General features: G+C 38.8%; 1 protein-coding gene across 1 annotated transcript; it reads right to left on the minus strand.

The window, feature by feature from the left end:
• Positions 1-7,843: 7,843 nt before the first annotated feature.
• Positions 7,844-13,365, minus strand: LOC102224385 (alpha-2-macroglobulin). Its single transcript, XM_023351767.1, is given in 8 exon segments — positions 7,844-8,705; positions 10,118-10,159; positions 10,234-10,263; positions 10,266-10,338; positions 10,421-10,489; positions 11,728-11,940; positions 12,961-13,141; positions 13,256-13,365. Coding segments are annotated over 8 exon segments (699 nt in total). The 5' UTR covers positions 13,342-13,365; the 3' UTR covers positions 7,844-8,700.
• Positions 13,366-13,654: the final 289 nt, after the last annotated feature.

Genomic DNA, 13,654 nt, shown 5'->3' on the forward strand with positions numbered 1-13,654 from the left:
TAGGTGTTTCCCTTCTGCCACACACCTGGATAAAATCTGTGGGTGATTAACAGGCTTCTGCAGTACTTGATGACTGCAGAAGAGATCATGCAATCATTTGGATCAGCTGTTCTGAAATAGAGACACATCTAAAACATGCAGAGCAGGAGGGTTGAGGACTGGAATTGAGAAGCACTGTGGTAAAGGAACTCAGCACTTCTGGTTATCAAGATGTTTTGGATAGTAAGCGGAGAACATTGCCAATACAAGGTGATGACGGAGGCTTGGTGGAGGCAATGGCTTATATTGATGGGGGCACAGTACACAGACTTTTATTTTTAGGTTACGTAAACAAACGTCTACGTAACCTATCAAATAAAATAATCATGTTCATTAATACAAAGAAAAAACCGTAATGATGTAAACAGTGGCATGTAGAAAATGTTAAGTAATTACGCTCAGATTAGCATAAACATGAGCTCACATGTTGCAGAAATCTAAGTATCCAATGTTTCCAATCTATGCAAAATATTTCTTCAAATGTAAGAGTAGGAATAGTTCACAATATTACTGAAGAAGAAGTTAAAAAGTAGTGTGAGAAGAAATACTCCTATAACTACTGTCCCTCGCCAAAAAGTTACTCAAGTAAATGTAACCAATGCTACAAACCGCTGAACATAGATTGCAAAATGAGTCACATATTCTTGTTGACAAGCTTAGCGTGAGATAATGGCACGGATTAGTTAACTAAGATTTAACTAAGATTATCTGCATCCAACTACATTACTCAACTTACTCTGTCTGGGAAGAAAAAAAAGTTATTTACCTTTTGTTGGTTTGCTGCCATGATTCTAACACACGTGGGCGTACAGAGTTCATGCTTCTCAAGTTGATCTGAAAGATCCACATTCTCATAAAAACACCTTGGTATTAAATGCTTAGAGCTGAAATAAATTATAATTATCAATTGATATTCTACTTTCTTCTGCTTTGCTTCCATCTCTGTGTCACAATCTGCAGAGGTTTCATGTCGCCCCTAAAAAGATAACGCCCTGGGTGGTTGCGGCTATGGCCAATGTCAGATACCGCCACTGTCTGCACCATGAAACAGCAATCATGACACTGACGGTAAGCAACGCTCAACTATGAACAGTGACTAGGGACCGCACTGTTGTCAGTCTGTCTCCCGCTGCATGAAACCGCACAGATGACAGGTGACAAAAATAATCAAAGAGCAATGAGCATGCGCTCTGTGTTATCTTATGTTCTTGTGTTTTATTTATTCGAGGATTAAATAAATATATATTTTTAATAAAACAAAATAAAAATGGTTAATGTCGTGTGCATTAACTGCATTAACTATGGCGGAACACTCAGTGCCTACAAAAACAAAGAACGGTTTTCAGTGAGGCTCCAGTTCTATCGTTCACAGTGAAGACCCGTTCAGAAGATTTGGCTTGTTCGTGAATGTCACACTCATATCTACGTAGACCGGTCCTTCCAAGGACGCAGACCTTGAATTCGGATACAGCTATAAGTACATATAACCATAGACTTTGGTTACAGCGTCATTAACATGCGACACGTCAGTTAACACCCCCACAAAAGGCGCAGTAAGTGGCAGCATTTATCATCAGAAATGCAACATATTTGTTATTGTACACTACAGCTAGCTTTTGCTGACATCACTTCCACATACCTTTCTTTCTTTGAGCTTCCTTTCAAAGTGACGCTAAAAGTTGGACGTAGTTCCCATCGTCTCTGAAAGCGAAGCGCTGCTGAATTTACACGTTATTATATGCTTTCTTGTGATTTATATGGGTAAATTTATTACCGACGATGAGATGGGCATCTTCTCCTGCTCACTGTCTCAGAGTGCCGCGTGCGAGTTAAAGGGGGAGGCGATGTAATTAGTAAATCGCGTTATTGTATTGCTTGAATCTGAATCGGTAAGTTTTGCATCCAGTAGAAACAAGAATGTTGACAAATAAACTGGACAATATGCTGACAATTTAGTGACATTTCCACAGTTGTGGTAACAAACTGCCATGAAGTATAAATCATAAATTTCTAATATATTTACCACCAATCACACAAAAAAAGTAATCCTTCTGCAAAATTCACTAACTGCACAATTCTTGTAAAGCAGTAAATAGTGTAAGATATGTGGTATTTCAAAAGAGCATTAGAAATCTTATGTTTTTTTGAACAATAACAATCTTATTAATCTGTTGCTAAGAGATGAGTGTGTTTTCTAGTAACAAAGGTCACACTGCAGTCTGAAGTGACCCAATTCCGATTATTTGGTGTAATGCGACCTGTATCCGATCTTTTCATGACAATCTGAACAGCACAGGTCGGATTCTTTTCGAATGCGACCCAGGCCACTTGGATATCCGATACGTATCCGATTCAAATTCGACCTAACGTTCAGGTCGCATTCTTCTGTCCTGAACGTCACTGATACTCGGCAAATGTCACTATTCTGCGTCCTGATGACCATGACAGGCTATAATGAGGATTAAGTTGTTAATATGCTGGCTCCGGTCGGACAACAACTTCAAATGTGTAAGCTATGCTCCACCGTTAGCATCCATATTTACTTCCGCAAACACTGAGCCCTTCTTCTTTCAACGGTGGTTCCGCGCCCTCTACTGCGCAGGTTGTTTGCCCGTTCACGCTGCAGAACACATACAGGTCGCATTTTTTTGAAAGTGTGAACAGTCACAGCAAAAAAATCTGATTTGACAAAAAAACGGAAATGTGTCACTTCAAGCTGCAGTGTGCAAAGTGCCACGAAGTAAACGTCTGGGTTTTACTTTTGCAAAAGTTACTTGCAAAAGTAAAAATCGAAAGGCAGTGGATTAACATTAGCACAAACATTAGCAGTGCACTTCCCCCCACTAGCAGTCACTGTGTGTGAATGATACCCCACATGCCACTAATAACATTTAGGCTCAGGGGTGTCCAAAGTCGGTCCTGGAGGGCCGGCAGCCTGCATGTTTTAGTTCTCTCCCTGGTTTAACGCACCTGCCTCAAATGATGGCTCGTTAGAAGACCTAAAGGTTGTTGGTACCACCGGGGAGAGAACTAAAACGTGCAGGATGCCGGCCCTCCAGGGCCGACTTTGGGCACCACTGGGTAACATTAGCATTTTTGCTAATTTTAGCTTATACACTAATTTTAATCATACTGAATGGAGATATGGAGTAAGTCCATGTTACTCAACATGCTTGTGACTCTCCATATGCTATTACGTACATTGTAGCTTACTTTAGCTAATTTTTAGCATCAGAAGGATGGGTTCCAACCGACTGGCACGCTTTGGCAAGCCCCGTTTAAATTTCTTCAGAAATTTTCTAGTTTAGATTGCAGTATTATGTTCTAAAGTCTGCCTTTTGTTGCCACTAAGATCACAGTGAAGGGTTTCAAACAGACATGTGGTCAAAATCTATTTTGCATATGTTCAAATGTATTTTTAATTTTATGATGTATTTGTAGATATTGGATTGTTTCTGTTCAAAGAAGGGTTTTTTTTCGACCATCTCTCTGTGAAAGCGATGGCCTCACCGTGAGCAAAGTTGTGAAATGGTGCCCTTTAAACAGTGTGGGATGTTTGAGTTTCTTACACAAACAGTAAACCCACTTTACTGGAAACTGTGTCGATTTCCTTTCATCAATAAACAAATGAGATGTACTAATACCCTCCAGGGTAAAAAAAAAAAATGCTGGGTATTTTAGGAAAGCATGCCGTTACTGAGAAAAATTAATGAAACAATAATGAGATTATCTGGATGTCAGAATCAGGGGCACTGGGCTGATAAAAATGTTGAGACATTTTTTAGACGATAGTGATTTTGATCAAGCACTTTCCAGGATTGTGTCAGTGTTGTGTTATACAGTCATATTCATTTCAGTTAATTATATTCAACTAATGTAACTCACGTTGACTACATAACGGATGCTTTCAAGCCTTTAGTTATTAATTACTAATGAAAATATGAAGTTTAAGATTAGAAAACCACACCAGATCAATAAAAACATCTTTAATACAGAAAGGAGGCTTAATGGAAAGAATGTTTGATACCTTCTTCATGGTTGATATTTTCAAAAGGTACTTTTAACCTCATCTGGATGCTTTTTTTAAATATGACAGTAAATATTTTTTCATACATCTCTAAAAAAACAGTTGTTCTTGTGTGCGCTTCTTTCCAACAACAAGGATTTCAACATAAGAAAGTGCAAAGGTGTGTGCGGGGGGGGGGGGGGGGGGGGGGGATGGAAGCCCTTGACTGACAGGGGGCCTTCCCACAAAAAATAGTTTTATTTTTCTTATATAAGTAGAAAAAAATTGGGGGCCTTGTCTATTACAAAATTAATCATACAGTGTTTTTAAAATAGTTTTATCAGTAAAAATTAAATGTTACCCCCTCCCAGTCCACACATCTATATTTTCACTGAACTCCCTGTATCTGCCTGAAATGGTTCGTTCCTGCTCAGCGCACTTGACAAGCAGCAGTCAGTGGAAGAGGAGAGCGACTGTGGCGGTTACTGTGCTGCCTAGAAAAAATAATAAAATCAGGTTTTCAGAGAGAGAGAAAAAAGACAAGAATGTCAATTTATAACCCAGATTTTCTCCAAGAGAGGTGAGTAGACAGTGAGATTATCAACCATTTACATATTTAGCTTAGCTACAGACTACTGCTTGTCTCCATTTCACTAGCAGTTAATGAATGAAGGAAAGAATTTAACATCATACTCATATATTTAACAAGTCCCTGTACCTTTTACCACACTTAACAACAGATGAGTCAGTCAGCAGCAGCTCTAACCCCGATACCAGCATAATCCCTCCCCCCTGTCCCAGTGTAAAAGTGTGTTCAGTGAAAATCTAGTTAGCATCATTCCAGGGATTTTTCCTGTCTCTCTTCTCTCTTTACAATTACACAACAAAAACTATGTATCTATTACTCACAGAAATTCAAACAATCTTTATAAAACCTTCCATTAGCCCCTCTAGACGTAAGTGGATGAGGTTGATTGGCAGCACTAAGACCCTCCTCTTGGTTGTTTTTGGTCAGAACGGTGCATTTCTTTAGCCAGCAGTAGCAGCTCAGGAAGGAGATGGAGAAGATCGATCTTTTGACAGATTATCTGTTTCATAGCAAACTGTCATGACATGGTGTCAGCTTGAACAAATATGAAAAAACACATTTTTCATTAAAGTTATATTCTGCAGCTTGAACAAAATGCGATAACATAGCTTTTTTTTTTTAGAAGTCTGGATTGCTTCTTGTATATTTTGCACGTTGCCTGTGACTGTTGCTGGTGGGAAGAGACATTTCAATAAGCTAACACCAATTATTAAAAAAAATTAAGTAACCTATTTGCTGTATTTTATGTGGACTGTTTCATGTAAAATTGACGAGCAGTAAATATTGTGCTAGTATCAGAATTGAAGCAAATAAAGCGAGGCAGTAGCAAGCCTTTAAAATGATGGCGCTTTTGATGGGTCAGATAGACTTAAGAAACTGTAACAGCAGCTGCGAAAGGGGGGCCCAATTAAATTTTTTGTCATGGGTCGCAAGATTCCTGGCAGCACCCCTGGGTGTGTGTACAATGAGAGAACCTCAGGTCAGAAGATTGGGACAAGTTTGTTTGACCCTTGTTTCAACACGCATTGTAGACTGAACTATTATTTAGTTAGTGGTGATAAATCAATAGGCAGAAGCACCTGTTCAAACAGTCACTGAACATTTACTCATTGCCCTTTAATTCAATTAAATCTACACCAGAAGCATCTTATGAAGTTGGTTCATCAGTTTCCTGGGCAAGAACAGTAGCCTTCAAGACAGATTTAAAGCTGCAGTATGTAACTTTTGCAAAAACATGCGTTTTCCATATTTATTGAAACTGTCACCATGTCATCACAGCATGATGAAACAGACAATCTGAAAAAATATCGAGCTCCTCCACCTTCTCTCTGAGCTACCATAGCGATCTGCAAAAAAAAAAAGCACTGATTGGTGAAACCAATTACCAGAGCCAGGAGGCGGGCCTTGGAGCTGTCAGTCAACCTCCTGTGTGCTGCTCAATGTGCTAATGGTGGGAAAGCAACTTACCGTTGCAGGAAAACCGTTTATCCACCGTCATCAGTAGCCATGCTAACGCGCCATAGCTTTGGTCTGTGTTGTGGAAAACCAGCTGCAACTTAGCCAAGAGCACAAAGGAGGGTGTGGGGATGAGGGAGGTTGACTGAGCAGTGTGTCTCTACAGACAGAGGTGATACATTTTTCACAGAATAACTGTCTTATTTTATACTGTCACAGCATAATGATAATTTTAACAAATATGTAAAAAACTATATTTTTTTCCTTTTACATAAAAGTTGCAATTTTAAAGACAAGCTGGATCTCTGTGCAGTGTGCTGTTTAAAACACAGAGGTTGTTATGGGAGGGCGAGTTGAGTCCTGAAAATATCTCCTTTTGTGTTGTCTTTGTGAAATCTGGTCCATTGTCTTGCACTGCTTTTGTTGCCTGTTCAAGGTATATTTTTCTGGCAGTTTTGTATGAGAATGCTTTACAGGTGACACCTGACTGCAAAAATCATTGTGGTTTACTTGCCTGGTGTACTACTGGTCTGCTGTTTTGATATCCTACCCATAAAAAAGTTTTTGCTTGTGATTGTGTCTGATCTGAGTCAAGTAGTACGTTCATCAGATGTTTTCCCAGAGGCTTAAGTAACGGCAGTCATCAAACACCACTAATAAAACAAGAACCATCTGTAAAATTCACCACTGCATAAATACAGGCCAATCTCCAACCTTCCATTCATCAGAAAAATCTATTTAAAAAAAGAACCACAGAATTGGTTCTGTTGGACCTCAGTGCAGCATTTGATACTTTTGACTCTGACATAAACCGACTAGAGAGCTGGGTCGGACTTTCTGGTACAGTACTTGACCCATTTGGGTCTTATATGAAGAACAGGGACTTATTTGTAGGTAACGTCTCATCAGAGCAGACATTAGTTACATGTGGCATACCCCAAGATTCCATCCTGGGATTCATGTTTAATATCTACATGGTCTCTCTAGCTCAGATTATAACAAGCAATAGGAATAGTCGCTATAACTATGCCAATGATACACAGCTTTTAAGCAGCTCTACGATGTCACCAGGTGACTCTGAACGCATCCAAGCCCTGAACAGATGCTTAGAACAAATCAACGTGTGGACGTGGTGTAACATTCTCCAGCTGAACAGAAGGAAAACTCAAGTTATTATCTTCCTCTTTGGACCCAAAGAGGAAGGATTTGGAGTCAGTCAGCACACACAGCTTCAGTTATTACAGCTGAAGACTAGAGAACTTGATCAAAATCTGGGTGTAGTGATTCATTCTGACCTGAACCAGAGACACATAAAGACCGTTCTTCAGTCTGCCACCTGAAGAACATTTCTAGTTTATAGGGCTAATGTCTCAACAAGATCTAGAGAAACTCCTCCATGTGTTTATCTTTAGTTGCATTTATTACTGTGACCCTGTTCTCATAGATCCGTTTTAAAAAAGCGAAGTAAATAAATAAAAAATTCTCCAGCTCCAGTTAACGCAACTGCTGCTGGCGTTCTCATTAAAACCAGGAAGACGGAGCACATCACCCAGCTCTAAAGTCCTTATAGTGGATCAATAACTGATTATTGTGTTACGTTTTTATTATGCAAGGGCTTTGAACTGCTTTGTTGCTGGTGTGAAAAAGTATTTGCCCCCTCCTTATTTCCTATTTTTAAGCATCTTTATCGCAATTCTGTGTTTCAGAACCTTAACCAATGTAAAAACTAGTCAGACACCACAAGTAAACACAAATACAGTTTCTAAACGGTGTTTATTATTAACAGAGAAAAAAAAAATCCAGCCTACATGTCCCTCTGTGAAATAGTGAGATGACACAATGAGATTTTAAATCACTAAGCTGCACTGGCATTTCTCTTTTACAATACTATTGCATAGTGACACTTGATGAACTACTGACTCCTAATCAATGACGATATCACATTAGATTCTACATGTTTAAAAATAAATTCACTGAGTGCAAGGACACTGCACTTTATTAAAATGTACAGACATTTTGTGCTTCTCTGCTGCTCAGTGGCAACTATTTTGACTGAATTTTCCAATGAACACTTTCTAAAAACCCACCAAATGTTTTGAAAAGTCAGTCCAAGTTTTAACAACCTGCCCAAAGTTTATTACCAGCTAAACTCATTTAAAAAAAGCCTGATGAACCCCCCCTCCTCCTCCTCCCCCACATCTGACAACACTGAGCAAGGGTTTTGTGTGTATTAAGATATAGACATGGATGATTCTGAGTCCATTCACAAACTTCCAAACTCAGTTATCTTCAGAATCCAAGCCTCGTTTTGAGGAATACAAAGTTTGGAAGTACTCCAGCAACAAATATTTTTTAGTTTGATTTGCCTTTTTTCACAGTGGTCACTCTTGACTGCCCGGTATGAATAGCAATATGTGGATATAATTATGTGTTTGAATAATGAAGATTTCAGTTCACTGAACTAAAGGACCCAAAGGGCCAAATGTGTCCATTTCCTCTGACTGTCAGAATACCTAAACTGACTAAACACAATATTTATATTTGCATGAATTAGGTTGTAAAGTGTAAAATCATTGGTCTGACGTTAGTGTCTTCATGTGATCCTCACTCTTTATGCTGCAAATAGAAGAAAAACAATTTGTTAAAATCGCTACTACTTACATTTGGTATGAAACAAAATGGCTTTTAGACATCTTTTTTATTTTGGCAAAGGGAGTCGGAAAACATTTTCTCTATTTCACAAAATTAAGAGTTATTTTAAAATTGCACTTGGAACAAAATGTGCACTTATTTGGAGAATTGTTGTTTGTCCTCAAATCCTCGATTTACTTTAAGCTTTGTGCTTGGAATAATTTTCCAACGAAGCTATTAGGTTCCAAACACTGTAAAATATTATTAGAATGCTAAAGGGTAAATAGAGCCAAGGAATGCTTAATGTGTAAAAAACAAAAATAATTTCCTCTGCTTCTCCGCTGACTTTTACAGCATGAGTAAGTCACTTTAAAAGTTTTTTGTAGCCTCTCTTTCTAAATAGAGGTTTATCATCTATAAATCTAGTTTATCATCTATCATCTATAAACCTCCACCTAATGGGATCACATTTAAGATGCACTTTGCTATCACTGCATTTGTCTCAGAAGGTCACTGTGCACTGATGTTCCAAAACGCCTCATCTCTGTGCATTTCTGTTGTCTATGCAGTTTTAATCTTGATTTCAAACACAGAAATCAATATACCAATAATCAGCTAAAGGATCAAACACAACTAACACTGTAAATGTGTGGAATTGATGATTATGTGCTCCTTTATATCTCAGAGACTTGGGTATTGTCAACTACCAACTGATTGAAAAAAAAACAAACAAACAAGAAAAAAAATTGGATGGAGTCACAGAAGCTAATAGTCTGAGACCAGTGGTGCAGTCAAATGTGTTGCATGGGTAAACCTCTTCATCTGTAGCTGCAGCCATTACAAATGTGCACAAAAAATGTGTCGAAGAAACAATGTTGCAATCATGATGTGTCCATTAAATAAGAAACTAAATTAAAAAAGCATGTGAATAAGTTTGTTCACGCGATAAGTCGCTAAAAAGCATGCTGCGCCATCATCCTATAAATACTTCCTGTTTCCTTCTTCATGGTTTCCACCAGTGGCTACACCCGGCTGTTTATCATGTGATGGGAAAAAACATGTTTACATTGCAGGTTTGTGAAATAAACCAGCTTCAATACAGCCAAAAACCCCACCTGATGCTGGGGTGGCAGACTGAACTGTCACTGTGCTGGAACCTTCAGGACTGAACACCAGACTGGATAGAAATTATAGCTAGAGTAAAAAACCTTTTAACAAAAAAGTAGTGTTTTTGAAATTGCCGTGTTTCCATTAAGCAATTTTTTCTTTCAAAATGACAGACTGCCCAATGATATGGTCGATGGAAATGCAGCAAGTGAGAGTGTCTTTACCACTGCATCTCGTAAATGAAGCAATATGCATGCTGCCATTTTTTTATGAGAGTGAGACAATGTTACCTGCAGCACAAGGGTAATTGTACTCGGTCTCAGCTTGGTCACCTGTCAGAAAGAAAAAATAATATATTATAGGAGAATCACATCAAACTAAGCTGTGTAAAGGAATCAGGCTTTACTTGGCTGGTAGTAGTCATAGATCTTGATCAAGCTGGCTTTAGGTTCTGCACTGGAAGCTCCTGTTGGAGCTCTAAGCTGTGGTTGATGGCTACCCCTCTCTGTAGCTGATGGAAGAAGAAATGATGAGACCCTGGTTTAGAAATGTGTAGACCGCCACCCTCTGTTACTGCTGGGAACTCCTCTTACCTCCCGAAGATACATCACAACATGATTATCCTTCTGTTCCACATGGTCCACAAGCTGGGCAGCTCTGAGCTGTAATAAAGACACCATCCAGGCAGCTGTTTATTACCATTACCATGGCAACGCCTGAGACAAACTTTGACAGTCTGGTAGTAAACATTACCCTCTTCAGTGACTCTGAGTCTGGAGCGAATCCAGTCAGAACTTTGATGTCCACAATCACCATGTTTGTGGTGTCCTCATTTCCACTGTCCCCGATACAGCAAACAACCATCTTCAGTGCAAAACTGTTTTATTTCTAAAATTAGACGCTTTTTGATGACTTACAGCAGGGGGGTCTAACTTGTTTTCGTTTTGGGCCCAATCAAGATCTTATATGCTCTTACAGGGCCAGTTGTGCCAGAATGTATTGATAAAACCTTTTCACAAACTGTTAAAATATCAATGAATTCTTAAAATTAAGTAATATTACTGAACATCTTTTCAGTCCTTTCAGGATTTTGTGATTTTTTTTGTGTGTGTGTGTGTTTTTGTGGTACTAATTTGGAAATACTTGCGATATTTCTTCTTATTTATGACAGTAAAGGCAACATTTTATTACTCACTGTATAGCTTATGGACTATAATCTGATATAAATTAAAGCTGAGGCAGCTGTTTAGTACAAATAAGAAAGTTTTAGAAGATTCTTTGACAAAAATCTGCAATAAATTCCCAATTAGCGTAAAAAAGTGTGAGGATTTGTTGCTTTTGCATGAATTTCCACGATAATTCTCAAGCAACTGGAGGAACTGATTGATATAATTTGGCAGTGAGCAGATAAAAACTGCATTGATTTTATTGACAACATAATATTTAAGCACACTTAGTGTTTTGTCTAGAATCCAGAGGGCCACATAAAAAGGTACGCGGGGCTGGATTTGGCCCACGGGCCTTGAGTTTGACACATGTGACTCACAGGGACTGCAGCTGAATGTTCAGTCTGGGTTTGTGAGAAGGGCCTCTGCAGTCGGCCTCTGGTTCAACCTTCACTCTCAGTGTGGTGGCGTCGGTAAAGGTTGGGATGTTGAACTGATGAGAAATGTGAGAAACATAAATATGGTTTTGTTTATTTATTTAAGCAGAAGCACCAGTTATCCTGTAAGGACCTGCTGATGAGTCAAAAGTGTATTTGTGATTTTACTGGTGAAATTATTGATATATATTTGAAACGTCAAAAGCAAACGTGTTCTCTAAAGTTGTCTGAACGTTTCATTTGTATTACTACTTTGCAGGGCCTGGTGAATCTGAGCAGGAAGCGAACAACACCGACCTGAACTGAGGCACATCCAGTCCCCTTCACCTCCAGGCTGTACTTTCCTGCCTCACCCTGCAGAATCTTCTCCTGGTAGAGCAGCTTGTTGTCTGGGGTCACATCAAAGGTCAGCGGACCACTGGGAGACTGAACTGTCACTGTGCTGGAACCTTCAGGACTGAACACCAGACTGGAGTAGAGGGACAGAGCCTGAAGAGCCACCACCGTGTCCTACAAAGGTTCAACGTAGGAGTGTCAAAAATCTAATATAGTCAGTTTACATGATAACTGAAATAGGCAAGTAGGGCTGAAACCATTCATCGAATGATTCAAGAACCAAACCGTTTTAACATCATTGAAGCACAAAATTAGTGTTTTCTCTTATTTGAGTTCAATAAATCTAAAAGATGCCTACCTGCTCAACAGATTACAGATAAATAATTGTAGCACAGACACAATTTTTTTTTTTTAGGTGAGTTAAGAGTTATCAAAGTTATTTTGGTTTGCTAAACGCCAGGAGGAAATGGACCAGAACTATTTTGAGAAGCTGGTGAAAAGTAACCCAAAAGGTTTGATCCAAGCTATACAGTTTAAAAAAAAAAAAAACATTTAACTCTGATACTGATCAAAAATATGTAAACTTCTCAATTTCATGGAGGTTACAAAAAAAACTAACAAAAAAAAATCACTAAAACAATATTCTTTGGAATTTGGCAAATATAAATAATTTTGTGATTCTAACCAGCCTACAGAAACAAGAGTTTGGGCTGATTTCACTTCAGACTGTGAGAAAAAGCTGTATATAAATATATGGTTTCAATTGTGTATGTTTAGGATATCTATTAACACCATCATTCTTTTCTTTGTAAAAAAAACCCCCCAAAAAACAACATTTGTTAAAAATAAAGACATCTGCATTGACACTGATGTAAACCCATTATACGCTGGGTGAATTAAGTTGCAATATTGTATGCATTTCAATTATGCTTTATGGTTTTTTTAAATGTCTATCCACACTGGGTGTAGACAAAAAGAGCAATGTACTGGCCCTTTAACAGAGAGGAAAAAGAAGACTGGATTGTTGTGTTCAGCACCATGGTGTTCTTTAATTTTTTTTTTTTTTTTTTTTTTTTTTAAAAAGATCTTGTGAAAAATTAAGAAAGATATGTTTCTTGATAGTTTGCTGTCAAGTGAGGATTCAAGACACTGACACGTTTAAATACAAGCAGGTGAATAAAAAGCGTTGCTGACCTGAAACTGGAAGCACTCATTCAATTCTGTGCTGGATGTTTTCTCCAGCAGAGTTACGCTGCTGTTCTGCGACACCAGAGTGACAGTCATGAGCAGATACTCATTGGGCTGCAGGAGACTGGCACAGAATTTAGTCTCTGCTCCAGACTCAAGAACAGCAGGGATGGCCACCATGTAATGTCTACAGACAGATTCACACACGCAGCCACTGCATTAAGTAATCAGGCTTTGACCGAATCTGAAAATGGTTCAATAATGTCAACGCATTATTGTTTAAAAATGCAGGAAGACTCACAGTGTAGCTGATCCTCGGCCCACAGACATCCCACACAAGAGGACACACAGAGTCCATTTCCACATCTGGGTCCATGGATGATCCATGACTGTCTGTGAATGTCCTCAGATTCAGTCTGCAGATAACAGAGCCCCCCCACTCTCCCTCACTCACCCACTCTCCCTCAGGGTGAGTTTCACCCACTCAGGCTCCACCTACATCCTTCGATTGCCTTTCATCTCTGCACTTGAATGAATGTGGATCTATTAAATGTAAAATGCAAATGTCCCTCGAACTGAAATTCAGATTGGAGACCAAAGTTTTCTGTTTGATCTGATGAATATCCTGCTACTTTTCTGTGTTTACCCACCACTGAGAGGTCAAAGTTCAACAGCGGAATAAACAATCGGAATCACGTCA

This window comes from Xiphophorus maculatus, chromosome 18 (genome assembly GCF_002775205.1).
Source record: "Xiphophorus maculatus strain JP 163 A chromosome 18, X_maculatus-5.0-male, whole genome shotgun sequence".
In the NCBI taxonomy this organism is placed as follows: Eukaryota; Metazoa; Chordata; class Actinopteri; order Cyprinodontiformes; family Poeciliidae; genus Xiphophorus; species Xiphophorus maculatus.